Here is a 22,974-nt window from a genome sequence, read left to right as displayed (position 1 = left end):
TTGAAGTCCAGGACTTCAGCCATGTGGGAGTCTAGCACCTTAACCACTATACCACCTACTGGACCCCCCAATTACATTTAAAACTCTTTAGAAAGGAAGAAAGAGCTTGAAACACCTAATAGCACTGGCTGAAATTCTATAGCAGGCCTGCCCTTTGTAAACACCAGCTGATCAAAGTTGAACATACTGTTTTATTTACACTTTCTTACATGGAGATTAGAATGTGCTGCCTTAAAGACTAGCTGATGGTGTGGTGGTTAAGGCAGCTGGAAACCACATGGCCAACAGTGTGGCTCCAGTTCTGGACCCAGAGGCTTGAGAAACACTCTGGGCACATGTGCACATGTGCTCAAAATCCTGAAAGGTTAATGGAGAAGAGACTGTGGCACAGCCATCCTCCATAAGGGGATGCTTTCTCACTTTCTCTATCTCCAGCAAGTGCATGTACTTTCTAGCAAATAAAAAAAAAAAAAAAAAAGAAAGAAAAAATACAGAAAGAAAGGAAGAAAAGAAAAGAAAACGGAATATGCTGCCTTATACCACAGGTCTAATATAACTAAGCAAGAGGTCTAATGAGAGGTTTACATGATGTAATCAGCAAACCTAAATCAGCAGTACATCCCCAGTCCCGGGGCTGATTGTTAAAATATTTACCAGCATGTAAATATTGGTGACTGTGCAAAAGTAGGATACTGGAGAAAAGAAAAATACCTCCCCTCTCCACAGTTTAATCTGTGATTACACAAAGTAGTGACTATTAAAGGACTTCGGAGGTTTTTAACATACACCTCTTGAGCCATCTGAAAATCTGTTGTTTGTTAAAGTCTTTTTCTCCTAACAAGTTTTTTTTCTTTTTTCTTTTTACTTTAAGTTGACATATGGTAACTAAATTAGCTAGCTTTTGCTCATTGATAAAAATGAAAGAAAATAACGGGAATGAGGACACACCTTTTACTATTAAAGGACTTCGGAGGTTTTTAACATACACCTCTTGAGCCATCTGAAAATCTGTTGTTTGTTAAAGTCTTTTTCTCCTAACAAGTTTTTTTTCTTTTTTCTTTTTACTTTAAGTTGACATATGGTAACTAAATTAGCTAGCTTTTGCTCATTGATAAAAATGAAAGAAAATAACGGGAATGAGGACACACCTTTTTTTTTTTTTTTAATTATTTCTTAGTAAAACAGTAAAAGCTGGTTATTCAGAAGTAGAAAATAATTAAACTCAGAAAGATAAACCAACATTAATTGTAATAAAATAGAATAATGAGGATTACCATACTATCAGGTCATCAGAAAAGTCATAACAGGGAACCAGCAGTTAGTGTAATGGCTATGTCGCTGGACTCCCACGTAGTCGACCACGGTTCACATCCCAGACCCGGTGGCTTAAAACTCACGTCAGGCGCGTGTGCGTGCGTGCCCAAGATCCCGAGAGGAGAATGGAGGAGAAGGGATTGCGGCGTGACCATCCCCCCTGGGGGGTGATTTCTCGCTTTCTGTTTCTCTGTCTGTCTGTCTGGCAAGCGCACGCACCTTATAGCGAAAACCTCTCCAAAAAAAACAAAAAAAAAGAAAAAGTCATAATGTATTTTTCTATGCAAAAATGAGTCATGACTTTTCCGATGACAAAACAGATTTTTTTTTTTTTTACTGTTGATTGTTTTTGTTTTGTTTTGTTTTTTGGAGAGGTTTTTGCTATAGGGCATGTGCGCTCACCAGAGAGAGAGAAAGAGAGAGACACAAAGCAAGAAATCACTCCCCAGGGGGGATGGCCACAACACAATCCCTCTTCTCCACTCTCCTTGGGATCTTGGGCATGCATGCACACACACCCAGCATGAGTTTAAGCTACCAGGTCCCAAACCCAAACCGCGGTTGACTACATGGGAGTTCAGCGACATAGCCATTACACTAACTGCTGGTGCCGACAAAATAGTTTTTTTTGGTTTTTTTTTTTTGTTTTTCTTTTTTCTTTTTTTTTTTGAGAGAGATTTTCGCTACAGGTCCCAACAAAATAGATTTTTAGAGCTGTATTCTTTTACAGTTAAAATCAATTTTAGAGATTAAATAAAAACAAAGGAATTTTCCTTTTACAAAAAAATTAAAAGAGAAAATGTTTAAATATTCTAAGACTGTATTAACTGAGCACATTAAAGAGTTGAATTATGCCATATATAAAGATATACTTTATTTTTAACATATGACTGAAGTTTTAAAAGTTACCACTTTACTTTCCAAAAATGTGGAATACATAAATACATAAATATTGTCTTCTTACAAAAACAAGGACAGGTGGCTTGGTGGTTAAAGTGCTCAACTCCCGTATGGCTGATTGTGGTTTGAGTCCCAGACCTGGGCTTGAAAATGACTCCAGGCACATGTGTATGGGTGCCCTAAATCCCAGGAGGCTAATGAAAGAGAAGGGATCACACCATGGTCATTCCCCCTCCCCGGGGGCTGGGGGGACTGATTTTCTTACGTTCCCTCTCACTATCTCTCTCAGCCTCTCTATGGTGAGTATATGCCCCCTATGGCAAAATCCTGGGGAGGAGGGAGGAGACAGAGCTTAGTAAAGATGAGTAAACTCATGGAAAAATTTCTTGAATATCAAACTAAAAAAAAAAAAAATTCAGGTCTTTTAAAATATTCTACTACAAGCTAATAACATTTAAAGATTTTAATATTTTATTTGCTTTCTGATTTACTGCCAGTGTAAACAATATCCTAAAAGTGATTTAATCCTGGGGAGGAGGGAGGAGACAGAGCTTAGTAAAGATGAGTAAACTCATGGAAAAATTTCTTGAATATCAAACTAAAAAAAAAAAAAATTCAGGTCTTTTAAAATATTCTACTACAAGCTAATAACATTTAAAGATTTTAATATTTTATTTGCTTTCTGATTTACTGCCAGTGTAAACAATATCCTAAAAGTGATTTAAAGCTAAAATATATATATATATATATATATATTTAAAGTTGTTATAAACAGAAGGATTGTAGTTTTCAAGATGTTCTTTTTTTTTTTTTCTTTTTAAGAGATAGACTTTGGCCATAGAGCACATGCGCTCGCCAGACAGACAGAGACAGCAAGAAATCACCCCCCAGGGGGTATGGCCATGCCACAATCCCTTCTCCTTCATTCTCCTCTTGAGGTTTTGGACGGACACACACACACACACACACACACACACACACACACACGCCCAGCAGGAGTTTTAAGCCACTGGATTCAAACCACAGTCAACTATGTGGGAGTCCAGTGACATAGCCATCATGCTGTTCTCTGGTCCTGATGTTATCCATTTTAACTATAATTGTTTACAAATGCATTTATAATAAATGGCTTATTTTATTCACTAAAAGGTCAATTCCCTTAAACTTTCAGAATATTCTATGACTATTTGCCAAGATTTAAAGATAGCCTAACATTAATTTTAATAATTAATTGGCAGTGATTCAGATATAGGATGGCAGCAAAACAACTAGTTAATAGCATCAGTTATTTTTATACAAAATATTTAAAAATTTTAAAAGCTAAAGATTAGTATTATACTTAAACTATGGAAATTTAAAAGTTCTTTGTATCATAAAATATACAGCTTTAAGTATAAGTGATGAATTAAATTAATAATGCAGCAAAAACTAATAAATGTATTATCAGTAACAGATATCTTAATTCAGTAACTAGGTTTGTGTTTATATAAAGAATATTAAAATGAGAAACTAGTAAGAAGAATAAATAGCTATCTATTGCACAGAATAATTTGATATTATCTGAAGAAAGAAATCTTAACTGAACAGTGTAACCAATTCATTTAATATTTCTGGGAAATATTAATAATAATTATTAATAATCCACTGAGAAAAATAAATAAGGCATCCTTATGTAAAATCCAATTAATATCCTATTTTTTGGCTAACAAACTTTTTTCTAAGTAAACACAGTTTAAGAAATTATTCTGAAAATATGCATTAGAAATATCTACTATACTGCGGTGTCATTTTGTATTAATGATTTACTATTTGAAAAGAAAAGACAGAAAACCATTATAGTATATAGTCCAAACTACATAACACTGTCATGCAAGTCCATAATGTTCTCTAAATCTGTTATGGGTTTTCTAATAAATAATCCTCAAAAATTTTTTTTTAGTAAAACAGAAAAGTTTTTAAAATTTTCTTTCTAGGATCAGGCAACTAATTTTCAGATGACCCACTTATCAATAATTCCTTAAATTATGCAACATTGGGGCCAGCAGGTGGCATAGCAGTTAAGGTGCTGGACTCCCACATGGCTGACCACAGTTCGAGACCTGGACCCAGGACACTGGGCATGTGTGTGTGAATGACCAAAAATCACAGGAGGAGAATGGAAGAGAAGGGATTGCGGCATAGCCGCAATCACCCCCTGGGGGGTGTGATTTCTCCCTTCCTCTCTCATTGTGTCTCTCTGTCTCTCTCCCCTGAGTGCATGTGCCCTACAGCAAAATCTTTAAAAAATTATGCAGTATTGTCTTCCTATAAATAAAAACTAAAATTACTCATCTTGAATGTGTATCAATGAGCCTTTTATACCCTCCTCCAATAATGACAAATTTCTACAAGTAGCAACATTCTGTAAGAACTCTTATTTTAAAGTAAAACATTTAAAGTTGACTATAAAAAGTGGCTTATATGTAGAATATCATTTGTATTGTTGAATATAAAATTCTAAGTTAACAGAAAGGAATCCACTTTCTATCAGTTTTCTTTTTTTCTCCTTTTTAATTGGTATAGGGGATGTGTGCTCACCAGAGAAAGATGTAAAGAGAGGGATAGTGAGAAATCGCCCCCCAGAGGGGATGGCCATGACACAGTCCATTCTCCTCTCAGGGTTTTGGGTGCACGTGCACACGTACCCAGCATGTTTCTAAGGCTGCCGAGTCCTGAACTCAATCCATACCATTGGCCATAATACCCTCTCTCACTTTCCCCTCAAATTTCTGGACGCACACACATACACTCAGTGTCTCTAAAGTCACGGGGTCTAGGCTCAAACTCCACAATTAGCCATGTGGGATCCAGCCATCCCGACCTCTGCACAACCTGCTGACCCTCACTTTTCTTTATCTTTCAGCTTCAAGTATTTTGGAAACAAAGTAGTAAATCATCCAATATTTTGTATTCAGAACACTTATAACCTTAGACTTCTAGTGATAGGATTTTTTTTTCAATTCAGCTTATGACAAAAAAAAAAACAAAAACCCACAGTATTACAGAATTACTGTGTCATTTGGAAAAAAGTAAATATTGCAAAATAAATTATAACAAAATTACTGAAGGTTATAACAAGTAAATATAATATTACTAGTCTCAAATAATGCAATTTTATTTCTCTTTATAAAAATGTCTCAAGTCATTTGAAAACGTATATTGATTTGAATATTACTACCATGTCCTTCAAAAAATTTTCCTTTTTTCAATATTCACAGAGATGGCCTAGGTTAAAAATCTGGTCAATTCATAGGCTGATGATTTGAATTAAAGATAATTGACACACATTTTAGTTTTCTATTCTATAAGTCATAAGATATAATGAACAGACACTCAGATTAATTTGATAAGTCCAATATCTAACGGTTTTAATTCTCAACAAATTTTTAAATAATCAAGAACTCAGTGGAGCCAACAATCTTTTTCATAAACCTCAACAGTTAATGAGACATAAGTTGAGTCCATAGTTCTACTGTCCTAACTCTGAACTGCTAATTTATTATATGGTATGCTTAAAATGTATGAGTGTCATTCATGTTTATTTCACAACAAACCCTCAATCATGCCAGAAAATAAGAGAGTGGGAAGCAGTGGGCCACCCTACTACTTCCCATGACCTCTAAAAATCAGAGAATTCCCTGATCTAAAACTTTTCAAGTCCAAGAATTCTGGACTTAAAGTACTAATCAACTTCAATGGTCATAAAGCTGGCAGACAAACGTTTAAAAATTGTATCTATCATTGACTTCCCCTTTTAATGTTACTATTTTACACAGAATATAAAATTCCAAATAAACAATATCAGCTAGCCTATTGCTTTTCAACTGGACCTATGTACATATATATGTAACCAATGGGACAGAGGATAGATTAGAAAAATTTCAGATCTTTCCACATACAGACTCCCAAAGAATAGGGATAGCAGCTGACCCATTTCGGGCTGAGACACACAGAGCCAGCATTAGAATAGGAAGATGTCTACAATTTGTTAATAATGCAGATATAAAGAATGTTACAGATAGTTTTTTAAATCCTAGAATTATCTGAGAATATAAAAGATTTATTATTAACACTGTGTTCTCAAATCTATACATATAAGATATTTAGGGAGATTCCTCTGAACTATAGAAAACAAACAAAACAAACAAACAAAAAACACCACTCTCCTAAAATATCAAAAAAGCAAAACAAACCAAAAAACCTCTCAATATTTCTCCAGAATTGACTTATGTAAAACTGAAGTCAGTAAGATCTGTAACTTGGATGTCATGCAATATGAATTATCAAGCTGTCTTTCTGCATGATTAAAATCTCTAAGAAATCTCTACGTATTTGCTTCTATTAGAGTCTAGCTTAGAAACTCATTTACTTTGTATCTGGAAAGCATACTTTAGGATTGCTTTTTCCATCCAATAAAAACAAAAAAGGTATTGCTTTAGCAGTTTGGTTAGAAATTTAAATGAACATTCCTAAAGCTTGCGGCCAAAGCCAAAAATATAAAAATAAATAATACAGAAAAGCAGAGTAGCAATAGCAGGAGCAGCAGCACAGAGCATGCAATACATGTAGTAATACATCACAAAAACATTAACATGTTCTGCAACCACAGGCAAAAGGGTAAGAGAGGGGTTAAAGGTATCAGGATGAGGACACAAAGTATAACAGTCTCTTACACGTCTGCCTTTGCTAGCTGGAGTACAGGATGGAGAGCGCTTCAACAGAGAAAGGAGAATACTACATGTTACAAATATTTACACATATTAACACTCTCAGTGAGTGATACTGTATTAACAGACAAAGAATATAAACATGTATACAAAGCCACATTTTTGGATAGGTCAAAAGTATACCCATTCTGAAAAAACAGAGGAAGGACAGTAAAGAAACAGTTGATCAAACTAAGATTAATAAAGTTTTCATTGGTCCATGCATAGTAACCCACATGATAACGCTCAAGTGATGAACAATTTTTTTTTTCTGGGATCAACAGTGGTAAACAGAAACATATGACAACAAAAAGGATCTAAATCATTCTGATTTAGTGCTAAAAGCATTATATATTTAATGAACTAGACTTGCCTTAGACTATTATCTACCAAATTCCTACTCTTTTCAAAGATAATTATTTTAAATTAGAGCTAAATAGGAAATTTGTAATTATTGATAATGAACTAAAAGAAAAATGATACACTACATCGTAACCAGCTTTAGGCTTAGTCAAAAGAGCGACTTTCACCTTTCTGACATTAATGAACTAACGAGATGCAAGTAGTAATTAACTTAAAATATTTTTCAAGTTTTTGAAACTCTGTAAAGTTCAAGCAGTAGAGCTTCACAAATAGGAACTATATCTATTTAGGCAATTTCCTAAATTCAGTTTGACCCAACATTTATTCAGAGTTTATAATCCACTGGGCACTGTGCTGACTCTATAAGGGGTTAAAAGATAATAAGACATAGGAGTTCACAGACCGGTAGAGAAGACATCATGGCAGAAACAATGTGTAACGAATGCTAACAGAGAATTACACACGCTTATATGGGCATCTAAAGGAGAGATGTACAAGATTTATTATGACGACCTAGGGAAGGGAATTTATAGACTGATCTATAGGTGTTAAAAGGAGATTTCAGAGAAAAATGAAAATTTTCAGGATGAGAAATACCATTCAATATTATCAATTTTATTGTTATAACAATTCTGGCAAATAGGTAAATAGGAACTACTAATGATATTTCTTCCTATAGGAAACTGGAAAGGAAGGTGACTTAAACACTGTGTCCCAAAGAATTAATAGCAAACTAGGATTAGAAGTCTTCTAGAATTCTAAACAAGTTTTGTCTCTTAATCTAATCAGTCTTGCATTGTGGAGCTCAAGTCTCAGTTTACTTTTTCTAAGTTATTAATAGGAAGCCCCTCTCTCTTTCCTTCTCAACCGATAAACTTTACAGATAAACAATAAACAAATCAACTCAATCCTTCTTCTAGCTATTATTTAGTTTCACTCCTCTTCCTTAATAGTCCTAACAGTTAACATTTAGTGTGCTGAGTATATGCAGCAACTTCTCAAAGCACTTTATATGGAAAAACTAATTCTCATAGAAATCCTATAGGTAGGTATTATGCTTCTTATTTTAAAGATGAAGAAAGCAACCTTCATAAGGTAATAAAGCAAATAAATGGTAAAGCTAGTCTTCTCAGTCAGACTTTCCCAAAATTGATACTCAGTAATTTTCTATACGTTCTAATTTTCCAATTCACTTCTCAATATACAATTGGCTTCTCATGTTATCAATCTTAATATTGACAAGATCAGTATTTTCTCTGTAGTCCTGGAGGCTACTGAATACATTTCCATCTTAGTTTTTGTGACAGGATAATTTTTTATTTTAATGAAATTAATTTCCAGGTATCTTATTCTATATTTGTTCTTCCCTTCTATCCTTTCTCTTCTTTTCCTTCCCTCCCTCTCTCTCTCCCTTCCTTCCATATGCCAGAGTATGTGTGTGCTTTACTGAGAGAGATAGAGGGAGAGAACATTCCATAACATTCCATGTGTGGTCACATTACTAACTCTTCTTTATTTCTCCATCCTGTTGGGATTCTGGGTACACATGCAAAAGCACCTGGATTATTTTTCAAGTCGTTGGCCAGGGTGAAAACTACAGGTGGGCCACGTGAGATCCAGCCCCCTTAATCTATCATATAGGAATATCTTACCCAAAAGAACACTCAGCAAAGTGGTCTAAATATCTTTTAAAATGAACTCAAACACTCCTTTTGTTAAATGTTTTCTAAGGTTTTTTCTTTTTCTCCTTTAAGCATCTATTTCCACATGTAGGAAGGCCAAATACCTATGTCCTCCTAGGTTACAGAAACAGAGTTGGGATGTATTCTGCTTCTCCTGGTGTGCTCCTCTCATTTTCCTAGAGGGAGTGAGTGGTTTTAAGTGTACCACTGCTCTTCTGTAAAGGCTATTCCTACACACAAGAGTTGACGGCACAATGTGACAAAGAAGTAAAGCAGCCTGCTCTGAGGATCTTCCCATGTTCCCAAAAATTCCAGCATTTGCACTTTGAATTAATAGGCAAAATAAGCTAGAGAAAATTAAGGGTGAGAGAATGATTGTGTGTACTGTTTTAAATAAAGGAATTACAGTTTTAATAGGCCTGAATAAGAGGTAAAAGTAGGAGAAAAGCAGAAGGTGATTTAGGAGGAGAGGGACTCCTGGCAAAACTTTGGGAAATTAAAGGGCAGCACGAGGACACTAGGCTTCTGTGGGCAGAGGGAGCTCAGCCACAGGTAGACACTTGATTTCTGCAATTTTGCTTAATGTTAGATTTATTCACCCTACACCTACAAGTTCTAGCTGCAATTTAAACATTAGGTCTTCAACGTAATCTTTCCTATGGCAATGAGACTGAAGACAGAAAAAAAGAAATAACCAGAGGATGTGTATTATGGGTTAAGCATTAATCTACTCTCTACCGAGGGAGGCCACATATTATTATAGGTATTGTGCAACAACAGGACTAGATTTGGTACAAAAGACAATCAAGGTTTCATTTGTGCCTTAAGAATCCAAATCATTAACAGAAAGGAAGCTACAGAACTTGACTTAAAAAAAAAACATTTAATTTTATTTATCATCATTATTATTTTTTTAATTTGCTATAGGGCACACATGCTCACCAGAGAGAGAGAGAGAGTAAGAGAGGGAAAGTAGAAAGCAAGCTGCCAAGTCCAAGACCCAAACTGCAGCTGGCCATCTGGGAGTCCAGCACCTTAACCACCTTAACCTCCTGGCCCCTCAGAACTTTGCTTTCATATTAAATATCTTGGATGTAGAATGCAAGCATGCCAAAGATAGAATAGCATCAGCCAAAACACCATTCTAATAAGACTTTGGGGATAAAATGAACAAATAATAACTCTGGGAAGGGGGGGGTATCACAGTTATGAACTACAAAGAGGTCTGTACCAGAAAACATAAATTAAGAATATAAAATTTTTTTAAAAAGGAGCTTACTGCTAGTCATCCCATGACAGATAAGAATCATTTTCCAATGAGAAAGTGATTTGACAATTCTAAAGAAAATTATAGATTCATATACGCGGTGGGCAGAAAGATGAGTGGTGAAAGGTTAAGAAGCACATCTAAGTGAAACCAAATTGATGGATAGGAAAGGCAACTTTAAAGAGAATACAGGAAGGGAGGGGGGCCAGCTTATTAAGAGTAAGGAAATAACAAGTACTACGGAGTGCATTACATATATTGTCTCTTTAAATCTTCAAACAATCTTATGGGATTAATATGACTGTTAGTATTTCTATCTGTTAGATAAGCAAACTGAGGCACAGAAAGGTTAGATAAATTCCTCCAAACCATATAGAAAATGGTATAGGCAGAATTCGAGTCATTAACATGCTGCAATAAACTGGCACAATGAAGCTTAGAAAGCAAGAAAATAAGGGGAAAATCATGCCTTTTGAAAGCTCAAGTACAAATCATAAAGATTCAGTAGCTTTTGTTAACTCCTTTTTACTTTATACTAGGAATTCCTTTGTACTACTAAAAATTGCAGTTGTTATATTTTGAGCTTGCACTGTACATATTAGTGGGGGAAGAATAAGGAAAGATACTTCTGGAGAAAAGGTAACAGCAGGAAATGGCTGAAACGTAGATGCCCAGTCATTACTGCCAGGTGGCGGCAGTGGCAGAGTCCTGTGAGAACAGAAACGAGGCAGGGTCCTGGTTGAGGTGTGCACTTCTGCAGAATCTTCTGCTAAAAAGAACTAATTCATCACTAAAATGCATACTGTTCCTATGTTTTAGACTCAAAGTCTTTCTGTGAGATCAAAGTGGACAGAGTTTCTTTGAAAGAAAAATGGAAATGTTTTTCTAGTGTTAAAAACAACTGAAATAATCTACTCAAACTTCCTTCCCATTTTTTTTAAGGTGAACGATACCTATAGGAAAATGCCACACTCAGTATTTTAATATACTGTGTGCAAATGATACATATAATAACCCTTGTACATCAAAAGAGTTCTCTTTTTATCATACTATAGAATTAACCAGAAGAAAAACTAAAGGCTTATTTTATTTATTTCATATAAAAGACAGACAGACAAGTGCCCTTGATAGATGGCAATCCCCCCTCCCACATTCAGTCGTCCAGCCAGCCAGGATCATGAGTGCACCACATGTGCCTGGAATGCTCAAGTCACCCTGGGACCCAAACCCCTGGTCTTCCACATGGTTTCTATCATTACAGAGAGATACCCTACCACCTGGACCACCATGGCTGGGCCTACCAGAATTCTCTGTTTCAAGAATAATAGAATACTTTCTATTTAGAATGGAAAGATGCATACTTTGGTATAAGCACTTTTGACTATCAAAAAATACTTTTGTGAAGTAATTTTAAAAAATTCTGTGTCGGATGATACATATGAAACCCTTGTACATCAAGAAAGTCCTCTTTTTGTCACACTACAGAATTAACCAGAAGAAAAACTTAAGGCTTATTTTATTTCATATGAAAGATAGACAGATCAAGAATTTTCTTTCATGAAAAATTATGCTAACCATTCTTTTGAATGTAAGTATTCTAACAAATATAAGGAATAAAACATTTAAAGAATTTTCTATGATTTTAAGAACAGTCCTACACACAGTATTTGCCCATTTTATTCCCTCATTTCTAAAAAGACTAAATGTTCAACAGGATAACAAAATGATTCACAACAAAGATTACTGTGCCATTCAAAGTGGAATAGAGAGAATAAATATGGCAGGCAGTACTGTAAAAAAATTACACATTTACTAGGAAATTCTAAATAATCAAATCTATCGAATTCAGAAGAAAAAATGATAGTGAATTTACAGTGCATATAGTACAACTGAAATAATCTACTCAAACTTCCTTCCCATCTTTTTAAAATCACTTTCTATACGAGAAAACAAATTCTGTCAGCATTAAAAAATATTTGTATTCTGTTATGATAAAAATCTACTAGAGAATTTAAAATGTCACCTTTTCTGATTATACTACCAGAGACTTGTTTGTTTATTCATTAATTTTTTTAGGTTTTTGTCACAGGGCACATACGCCCTGTGACAAAAACCTAAAGAAGGAAAGTGAAAAATCACTTTGTAGGAGGAAATAACCATGTTATATCCCTTTTCCTCCATTCTCCGCTCAAGATTTTGGGCATGCACACACATGTACTTGGCATGACTTTCAAGTCGCCAGGTCTGGGATTTGAACCATGGTCAGCCATGAGAGAGTCCAGCACTTTAATCACTATACTACCCGCTGACTCCCAGAGGCTTATTTTTAACTAATATAGAAATTAAAGAGTAAAGTGCTAAAAATAAAAGAGGAAAGTAAAATTGAAATCACCATGAAAAATAAAAATGAGCAATTTGTATACATAGTGACAATAAAGCATAAGTACTCTAGTCCTAAGAATTCTTGCAAAGAATAGAAATACAGAGAGTACCTGATCACCAAAGCATTTTTCAAAACATATTTTATTACATGTAACCATGATAAACCCTTTGTTATATTTAAGATTAAAAAAGAAGCATATTTTGGCCCACAGATATATTTCCAAGTGTGTTATTTCTAAAACTGACTGCATTACTAGGCAAATTCTTCATATCAATTCACTGATCTCTTTTACTGAAGGATGCATTGGTTTGAAAATCAAAGACTTACGTCATCCAAAAAATCAATCAGTGAAGATGAGGAAGAAGAAAAGGAATCCTATTTAACGAATACAGCAATAAAAAAATAGAAAATATGGATGAAGCAATTTATAAGAACAAATAATAAATCAAAAATTTTTGTAAAACAATTGAAAGGCAAATGACATTAATTCAAATAAATCAATGAGAAAAGCAGTCACTGTTACTGTTCTCAAGAAACTCAAGAGACTCATTACTTTTAAGAGTGATTCTTTTTCCGTTTTCCAAAAGAATGAAATACAATTCACATGTTATGCCTAAAATGGGTGACAAGTCATTAATAATCAAATTAAATGTAGGCATTTTAGAAGATAACAATTAAAATTAAGCAACAGAATCTCTGTTTCTAATTCTTCCCACTAGATTACAAACTCTGAGTGATGAGTTTCATCTATTTTGGTAAGTATTATATCTCCAGTACTTAGAACAGTGCCTTATACACAGATACATAATTATTATGTATTAAATAAAGATAAAATCTAAAACTTAGATTTCCCGAGACAAAAACATACTTTATAACCTGAAACTGGTTTTCCAGCAAAGAACTTAAACACCAAGAAATGACAAAGAATTATATAATCAATATTGTAGAAACTGCCTAACACTGTCCATACAGTTATACTTTTAACAGTATACGTTTTGTAAATAAATGAATTGATTTGGAAGAGAATTGTATTACCCTATTGTAAAATTTGACATTATCACTTGAGGTTTTTTTTTTTGTTTCTTTTTAGTTATATAGCTCTATGCTTTGGAGAAAAAAGAAAAGCCAAACTTATTTCAAAAGTTGGGATCTGTTCTGCTCTTATTCTTAAGGGAGAGGAAAATGCTTTTAAAGCTTAAGACTTGTGTTTAGACTTTTCTTTGTTAAATATGAAGATAACTATAGTTTTCATAAGAAAGCAAAACATACTCCTTTCCCTTATGTTTTGCTTATATAAGAAAGAGTCTACCTCTTCTTCTGTGTGATGCAATGACACAATTTTATTGCAAGTAAATTTGAAATCACCAGGTGAATTTTAAATTTACCAGTGAGGATATTTGAAAAGTTTAATACTTACTTCAAATTGATCCAGAGCATCGGTAGGCGTATTCAAAAATGCCAAGAAAGAATGCTGTGAGTCTTGGTGCTCTATACCTAGAAGACAGCAGCAACTTTTTTTAAACTAGAACAATTAAAACTAAGTTTCATGGATGACCTTCCTATCTTATTAAAAGCTTTTTGCAAACTACTGTATTTCAAAGCTGATCAATATTATTAACAACATGTTAAAAAAAGGCAAAATATATTAGTTTCCTAAAATGTCATCTAGTGGTTAAATTACATCAATTTCAATGAAATATTTGTTCTTTGAATTACTGGAGTTATTGAGTTTATTTTCCAATACAGTACATCATTAATAAGACATCAAATCTTTTGACAGACTTAAGAAAAATTTTTAAGGAAGAACTTCTTTATGTTTGATTTTTTTTAGCTAATTTATCACCAAAGTTCCTGTTCTGAAATACTCTTATCAAGCATACAGGATGCACTGATCAATATAAATAATCTTTCATAAGAAAATAATGTAATGCAAATACAAATGTATTTAATTATGAAAAAACTTTAGTCAATCTGATTTCAGGTATTGTTAACAGAGTGAAGACTCTAAACCTACCTTTTTCTCAGATGAATTTTTAAAAATTCATAGGTACCTCTTGGCTATGGTACTGACTTAAAATGCACAATTTGTAAAGTAATTCTTTTTTTTTTTTTTTTTTTCAGATTTTTACGATAGGGCACATGTGCTTGCCAGAGAGTCAGAAAGCAAGAAATCACCCCCCGGGGGAGGATGGCCATACCACAATCCCTTCTTCATTCTCCTCTCGAGATCTTAGGTGGGCAGGCACACATGCACATGAGCCCAGTGTGAGTTTAAGCCACCAGGTCCAGGACTCGAACTGCAGTCAACTACATGGCGTCCAGCAACATAACCATTACACCATCTGCTGGTCCCCCAAAGTAATTCTTAAAATGTATGAATAAGAAATACTAGGGAGGAAAAAGCAGAAAACAATCTAACTTTTTTGACTTTCATAACCTGGTGAGCTAGACCTGACTGATTTGTATGGTTTTTCACATTATCTAACAATAATCATAGTTAACCACTCAACAAATATTTATTGAGAGTGTATTATGTGCCAGACACTGTTCTAAATACTGTGGAGATAACAATAACTAAAGCATTAAAAAAAAAAAACCTTACCCTTATTATGCAAGTATCTGATTATGCTATTTAAGTTGTATGATATATCATGTTAGGATATACAATGGAATTTTATTCTGCAATATTTAAAACCCAAATTAAAAAGCTTTGGTTAATATGATTTCATAAAGCAATGTGATAAATTTAAGGGTTTTTTTTTTTCTTTTTCAAGTTTAGATCAATTCTAAAAATGATGCAGTCGATGTCATGTGGTGTGCAAGTCAGACTCCACACTGGTCTCTTTCCTATTAAATTCCCTTCAGGGTCAAAGTGTCCCTGCCTTATATTATTTTTGTTCTCATCATTAAATAATGTGTCTCCCATCTAATCTTCATAAATTAAAACTCAGCCTGGTTTTCATTTTAGCAGGAAGGTTTGTGCTCCTAATCTAAGTTCCCATTCACTTTTTCTGGGCTTCTTCCTTTCCCTGTTAAGAAATCAAACAATAGGGACCAGCAGTTAGCGTAATGGCTATGTCGCTGGATTACCATGTAGTCGACCATGGTTCGAGTCCCGGACCTGGTGGCTTAAACTCACACCGGGTGCGTGTGCGTGCATGCCCAAGATCCCGAGAGGAGAATGGAAGAGAAGGGAATGCAGCATGGCCATCCCCCCTGGGGGGTGATTTCTCGCTTTCTTTCTCTCTGTCTCTCTCTGTCTGTCTGGTGAGCGCATGTGCCCTATAGCAAAAACCTCTCCAAAAAGAAAAAAAAAAAAAAAAGAAAAGAAATCAAACAATAAAAAGGTACTGGAAAACAACCATTTCTTTTTACAGCTTTTTCACGTTAGCTCCTTTAAGTGATTACTTTCTGTCCTCCACAATTTTACTAGCAGATGCAGACACCCAATCAACTTAACTTTACTGTGTGTCAGAAAGCTGGGAAATGATAGGGAAAGCACTTAAGTCTAACATGAAGACCATTAACTAGTTCAAAATTCGGGAACCAGCAGTTAGCGCAATGGCTGTCACTGGACTCCCACGTATTCAACCGCGGTTCACGTCCCGGACCCGGTAGCTTAAAACTCACGCTGGGCGCGTGTGCGTGCGTGCCCAAGATCCCGAGAGGAGAATGGAGGAGAAGGGATTGCGGCATGACCATCCCCCCTGGGGGGTGATTTCTCGCTTTCTGTCTCTCTGTCTCTCTCTGTCTGTCTCGCGATCGCACGCGCCCTATAGTGAAAAACCTCTCCAAAAAAAATTCAATAATGGCCTTTGTCATAAAACAAATTTCAAATAACTGCATTATGATCCCTTTAATGCTCTGAATTTCTTTTTTTTAGTCTTCACATTCTTTTTATTATTTATTTATTTATTTATTTTTAGATTTTTGCCATAGGGCTATATGCTCACCAGAGAGTGAGAAACAAGAGAGAGGGAAAATTAGAAATTACCCCTCAAGGGTGATGGTCACACCACAATCCTTTCTCTTCCATTCTCCTCTCAGAATTTTTGAGCACACACGCACAAGTGGCCAGTGTGATTTTCAAGCTGCCGGGTCAAGGGCTCAAACCACATTCGACCATGTGGGAGTCCAGTGCCTTAACTACCATGCCACCTGCTAGCCCAAATCTTCACATTTTTAGTTACTACATTATGGAAAGAAAGTTGAAGAAATTCATGTACTAGAGCTATCAAACATTCTGAGTTAGTTTTCACATTGATGGAAAAATACTCCAAAGTTTTCAAAAAACAGTAATAAATCTGGGGATATTTCATAGTATAGAGCCATTTAAGTATCAAATTGGAGGAATACAGTGAAATGCCAAAATAATTCATCACTGACTTTCCCAATTAATACTTGTTTCCTCATTATCCTGGAAGTGAATCCCCTACAAGATTTTGTACACTCTAGGCCCATAAAAAGTGCAAATAAATGTTTGTACCAGTACTCTTAGATTACTCATAAAATAATCCATGGCACTGAATCAGTCAAATTTTTGGCATGGTGACTTTTTCTGTTACTATAAAACCTTTAAAAACATATACAAAATAACTCAGATACCAGTCTACCAAATATGTATGTGTACATCATACAAATAAATATTCAGAAATGATGCTGGAATTCCTTACATGAGCAATTTTCCCAGCTACACAATAAGATTTTTTTTTTTTTTTTTTTTGGATAGAGGGAGTATGTGCTCACCAGAGGGTGGTAGGGAAGGAAGAGAAAAGGATAGTGAGAAAGCATCCGCCCCATGAGGAATGGTCACACCACAATCCCTTCTCTTCTATTTCTCCTTTTGCAATTTTGGACACACATGCCTGGAGTATTTTTCAAGCCTCCAGGTTCCAGACACAAACTGAAAAGTCAGACATGTGGGATCCAGCCACCTTAACCACCATACTGCCAGCTGGCCCAAGAAGCTGACATTTATGTAACAAAATGTATTCATAACAGGACGGTAGGTCCTGATTGAGGCAAACACACATTCCCATACCCTTTTCAGATCTAAGCTCTTCAGTGTCCTTTATCAGTTGTTCAATTTCTGACAGTAGTTCCAAGTTCTTCTTCTCTGCATCTTTTAGTTTACTTAAATAAAGGGAAAAAAAGAAAAATGTCATTAATTTTTATTGTTAGTTAGCCATCTTGTATGTAGCTGGACTTATTTTGTTTAAATGCCAGTTTTATTGAATTAAGTCTATTGCAGTTAGACAAATATGGCTGCTACCTACTTTTATGTAAATAAAGTTTTCATAGAACACAGTCAGACTCTTCCATGTAAGTATTCACTATGGTTGCTTTTGTACTACAACAGCAGAGTTGAGTAGCTGTGAAGGAAGTAATAATGGCCTTCAAAGTCTAAAATATTTACTATCTAGTCTTTTATAGAAACAGTTCACTGACAAGCTCAGGCTAATTATTAAATTTAAAAATCTTATAAAATAAAAGATTAATTTTATAATTCTGCTACATGTCATTCACACGTAACCATGAAAATAAAGCATATCCATGAGTTAAATTTATTTTCAATTTGACTCGCATCTCTGATTAACAACAAATGTGTAAACTTGTTTGTTCTGGGCTTAAGGAGCAAGAATTATACACATTCAAAATTATAACACAGAGACTGACATTCAGTAGCTCTTTATGCGGAGATTGATTCACATTCTCCAGGAAAAGGGTTTTTTTTTTTCCTCTTCTCAATGTCACAAAGGCACATTTAAATAAAGCATATGTAATTCATGTCTATATAACAAAAAGTTTATAAAAATCAAGTTATAATCTAACAGGGGTATTATGAATACAGTTTTTTTAAAATGTGATTCAAAACAATGACTACAGTATAAGGACTAAAGTTTCATACCATTTTACACTGTGAATTTATAGAACTCTATTTCTTCTCATGCTTTTGGAACTTTGATATTCTAAATAACCGATTTTTAAAAATTTATAGTTTCATTTGTGATATACATTTTCCATTATTTCTATATATCACCTATACTGATTTATTTTTGAATCATGTTTATAGCCAATTCAAGTATGACTTTAATTTCATTATTTATGTACTAGAATATAATGTACTCTACTATTGTAATAAAAATTGGAGAAATCTGTTCACTAGCTAATTGCCTCAGAGACTATAGGATATACTTTTATCAAATACATAAAGGCACATGAAAAGCAATAATTTTATTTTAATTTTTTAAAAATTTGCTATAGAGCTTATGTGCTTGTAAGAGAGAGATGGGGGAGAGGCAGGTGGAGAGTGAGGAGTGAGAAAGCATCCTCTAGTGGAGATGGTCACACTGCAATCCCTTCCTCATTCCTCCTCTTGGGATTCTGAGGATGCATGCGCACATGTCTGGTGCATTCCTCAAGTCACGAGGTCTACTTGAACCAGGTGGCCAGCCATGTGGGATCTAGCCGCCATAACCACTGCCCCACTAGGTGACCCCAATAATTATAATTTAGATATTTTGTCATTATGAAATTTACCAACTATAGAATCTTCATTCATAAAAGCTCTATAGTAGAGACCACAATTTCCAAATAACTACAGTTTGTTCTGACTGGTACATTTTTATACAAATATGGTATTTTTGAACATGAGAGAATTTTAGATTAACAGAATAAAATTTAAGTCAGTAAATTTTTACTAATAAGAGGAAAAGTAAATAATAGAATATTACTTAATACTATCAAAAGCACTTTATGGATATGCCTGAGAAAAACAAGGCTGTATTGAAATTCCATCACTAGCTACAAGGCTTAAAATCATCCATTTATTTTCAAATCTTTGTAACTTTTTGTGATCATCACTTTAAAAAAAAAAAAAATCAATGAGAGCCAGCAGGTGGCATAGTGGTTAAGGTGCTGGACTCTCTCATAAGGCCAACTATAGTTTGAGTCCCAGATCTGGTGGCTTGAAAGTAACTCTGGGCAGGAACAGCAGCTGGTATAACGGCTATGTCGCTGAACTCCCATTTAGCTAACTATGATTCTAGTCCCAGATCCAGTAGCTTAAACTCACGCCGGGCACGTGTGCATACATGCTTGAGATCCCGGGCACGTGTGCATGCATGCCCAAGATCCCGAGAGGAGAATGGAGGAGAAGGGATTATGGTGTAGCCATCCCCTCTGGGGGGTGATTTCTCGCTTTCTGTTTTTCTCTGTTTTTCTGGCGAGCACACATACCCTATAGCAAAAAACATCTCCAAAAAAGAAAGAAACTCTGGGTGCGTATGTACATGTGCTCAAAATCCCAAAAAGAAAATGGAAGAGAAAGGATTGAGGCATGGCCATCCCCCTGGGGGGGATTTCTCACTTTCCCTCTATTTCTCTCTGAGGAGTACACACATCCTCTATAGTAAAAATCTAAAACAAAACAAAACAAAAACCACAATGAGTAGGAAATTAAACATGTAATAGCTCTCCACATAGTTTTTGACAAACATAGAACATATTCTAATAAAAAGACTATATTATCTTACCATTCTGTTATGATATTAGATGCTTTAACTTTATTCAGTTCTTCCTGGATGGCCTGTTTGGCTCTTATTTCTGCATCCAGAGCTGACTGTAACTCCAGCCTAGCTGACATATCCAATTTTGCAAAACGACGCATTTTCCAGGGCATATCCTATGAAATGATATGACTGTTTTTAGCCTCATACTATTTTATTTTTAATATTTAATTTTAGTAATTCAAGTGAATTTAAAGGCTACTTATAAGCACTATCTTTCTCTAATAACAGAACAGAAATATTAGTTGTGGAAATACATAATTTTTCAGGCCAGCAGGTGGTGTGGTGGCTGAGGATCTGGACTCCCACATGGCCAACCATGCTTGAAGTCCCAAACCTAGCAGCTTACTTACTTTCTCACTTTCCCTTCCTCTCTCATATCTCTCTGGTGAGTGCATGTGCCCTGTAGCATATTTAAAAATAATAAAAATAAAATAATTCTATAAAATTTTTTTTCATGAAACTCAGAAGTAATTGTAAATACTCACATAAATGAGTTATTTTTCATGGTTATTTCCAATGATGACTAGCCATACAAATTATGGTTAACCTTTGTTTTACGTTTCCCTAAACTAGAGAAGACAGGAACTGATTTCTCAAGAAAAACTTTATAGTAAGCAAAAATCTAGATAAATAATTAGATTCATTATGTTATTTTGAGTCTTCTTTTTGTTAATAAGATAAAATGGCAAATTGGTAGTTTACCGTTGCTCGTGTACCCAAGCTGGAATTCCTTAAAGCTTCTAATTCTTCAGTCATTTTAGAAGCTAAGGCCTGAAGATACCCTCTTGCATCCTTTTCATCACTGACCCTAGAGTACACACATACAATGACAGAGATAAAACACAAAAGTAAAATACACAGAAAAATGTCTTATACATTAAATAAATATATATATTACTTCAAAGTTTCATTTTTAAAAAAGTGATAAAAATTTAAAGATATTCTTAAATCACTTCTCTCAGCAGGTCTACTACAGCACTACTTACCTGTCAACAGGCAGGAAGAAGTTTACTGAACTTTTTCAGTTAGGTACAAATTAAAGCTGACAATATTTAGTAATTTCCAAAGTACTCATATCTGATAAATCAGTAACTTCATCCTTGAACTACAGAATTAATGCTTTTTAAATCTAACACTCAACTGAGATATGCACGTGAGTCTTTCTGAAGACTACTTGGATTTCTTAGTTGGAGTCAGACATTTTTATCCTATGGAAAGCAACATATCCTTTGAAATTAAAATATACTAAATCCAGAAAATTCCATTTAAAATAGTATATTCCACAAAAATCAAAGTTATCTTCTAAAAACATTTTCGAAAATGATCAAGAAAATGACAAAGAGAACAGAGTAAAGTCTACCGAAACCCAGTTTCTACTTACTGCCTTATGATCATTTAACTGACATAACTATTACAATTTTAGATAGAAGAGTTTCTAAATCATATTCAGTAAGATTTCATATTATTTTAATTTCTCAAGAAATGGTATACATTTTTATACCTCTTCTAAAACAAAGAGGAGACAGGGGCTAGTGGAGTGGAAACTACCATATGAATATCTACCAAATAAAGTCCTCTTCTCAAGAAAAGTGAAAGCCATTAGTATATAAAAGGCAAGAGCACACAGAGAAGAAAATGCAGTAAAATTTGAAACACTCAACAATTTGGCTTTGTGCATGATGGCTGTTTTCACAGATGAAAATCCAGGGTACTGAAGCTATGAGGAGGGTACATCAGGTAAATCACTGCATTGTCAATGACAGACTACATACACAATAGTAGTCCCATAAATTACAGTAGGCTATACCATATGGCCTAGGTGTATAGTAGACTAAACCAGTAAGTCGGTATAAGTATAATCTATTATGTCCACACAACCAAAAAATGCCTAATGACACATTGCTCAAAAATTGCATCCCTCTCATTATGTGATACATGACTATTACTCTTAAAGAGGCTTTAAAAAGTAAGTTGATGCTCTTTTTTTCAGATGGGATGATGTGTATCGAGTACAGGCAAAGAATATAAAAAGAGAAACAAGGAAAGTATTGTAAGACATTGCTTACCTTAGTGATACATATTTTTAGGCTCTATGTACATGTCATGTATTTATTACCTTTTTTTTAAAGAGAGATTTTTTCGATAGGGTGCATGCACTCACGAGGGGAGGGGCAAGAAACTGAGCCCCCAGGGGGGATGGCCACAGTGAAAAACAGTTTTAGAAACTGTTCTAAGGAAGTTTGTGTAGTGGGACCTTGTTTACCTCCAGAATGCTTCTGACACCACAAGTGACCATATCTTTTCATTTAGTTAATGTACAGTACAAAGGATAAATGGGAATAGATAAGGATTACCTAAGAATGAAAAAGAGGGCCAGAGGGTGGCAATGGTAGTTAAAGTGTCTGAATCCCATATGGCTAACTATACAGTTCAAGTCTCAGACCTGGCTGCTTGAAAAGTACTCTGGGTATATATACATGCATGCCTCAAATCCCAGAAACAGAAACAAAGGAGAGGGGATTGCAGCATGACTATCCCCAAGGAGGGGGGGATTTTCTTGCTTTCTCGCTTGCTCTCTTTATCTTTCTCTCTCTCTCTCTCCAGGGAGAATATGTGACCTTTGGCAAATTTTTTTTTTTAATGAAAAAGAAAATATGCATAAAATAACCGTGAAGAAAACTATTATCACTTAAGTGGCCAGGTTAATCAATCTCAACTAGTAAACTTTTCATTAAGCCAATATCCAAAT

The 22,974-nt window shown here is 34.8% G+C and overlaps 1 protein-coding gene across 8 annotated transcripts in view; it reads right to left on the bottom strand.

Moving 5' to 3' along the window:
* The window catches only part of CDC42BPA (CDC42 binding protein kinase alpha), a 280,345-nt gene that overhangs the window by 59,345 nt on the left and 198,026 nt on the right, over positions 1-22,974 (bottom strand). For 4 of the 8 annotated variants that reach the window (XM_027775223.1, XM_006157244.2, XM_027775226.1 and 1 more), the window contains 4 exons: positions 20,928-21,033; positions 20,190-20,338; positions 17,696-17,787; positions 14,072-14,148 (listed from right to left, as the gene is read on the bottom strand). In XM_027775223.1, coding sequence (XP_027631024.1) covers positions 14,072-14,148; positions 17,696-17,787; positions 20,190-20,338; positions 20,928-21,033 — 424 coding nt within the window. Of the gene's footprint in view, positions 1-6,926; positions 6,966-12,981; positions 13,030-14,071; positions 14,149-17,695; positions 17,788-20,189; positions 20,339-20,927; positions 21,034-22,974 lie in introns of all 8 variants that reach the window. The other 4 variants (XM_014591108.1, XM_027775224.1, XM_027775225.1 and 1 more) reach the window with 3 other exon arrangements.

This window comes from Tupaia chinensis, unplaced genomic scaffold (assembly GCF_000334495.1).
Source record: "Tupaia chinensis unplaced genomic scaffold, TupChi_1.0 Scaffold000532_1, whole genome shotgun sequence".
NCBI classification, from domain to species: domain Eukaryota; kingdom Metazoa; phylum Chordata; class Mammalia; order Scandentia; family Tupaiidae; genus Tupaia; species Tupaia belangeri.
Note: the sequence above shows the minus strand (reverse complement) of the source record. Positions and strands in the feature narration are given on the sequence as shown.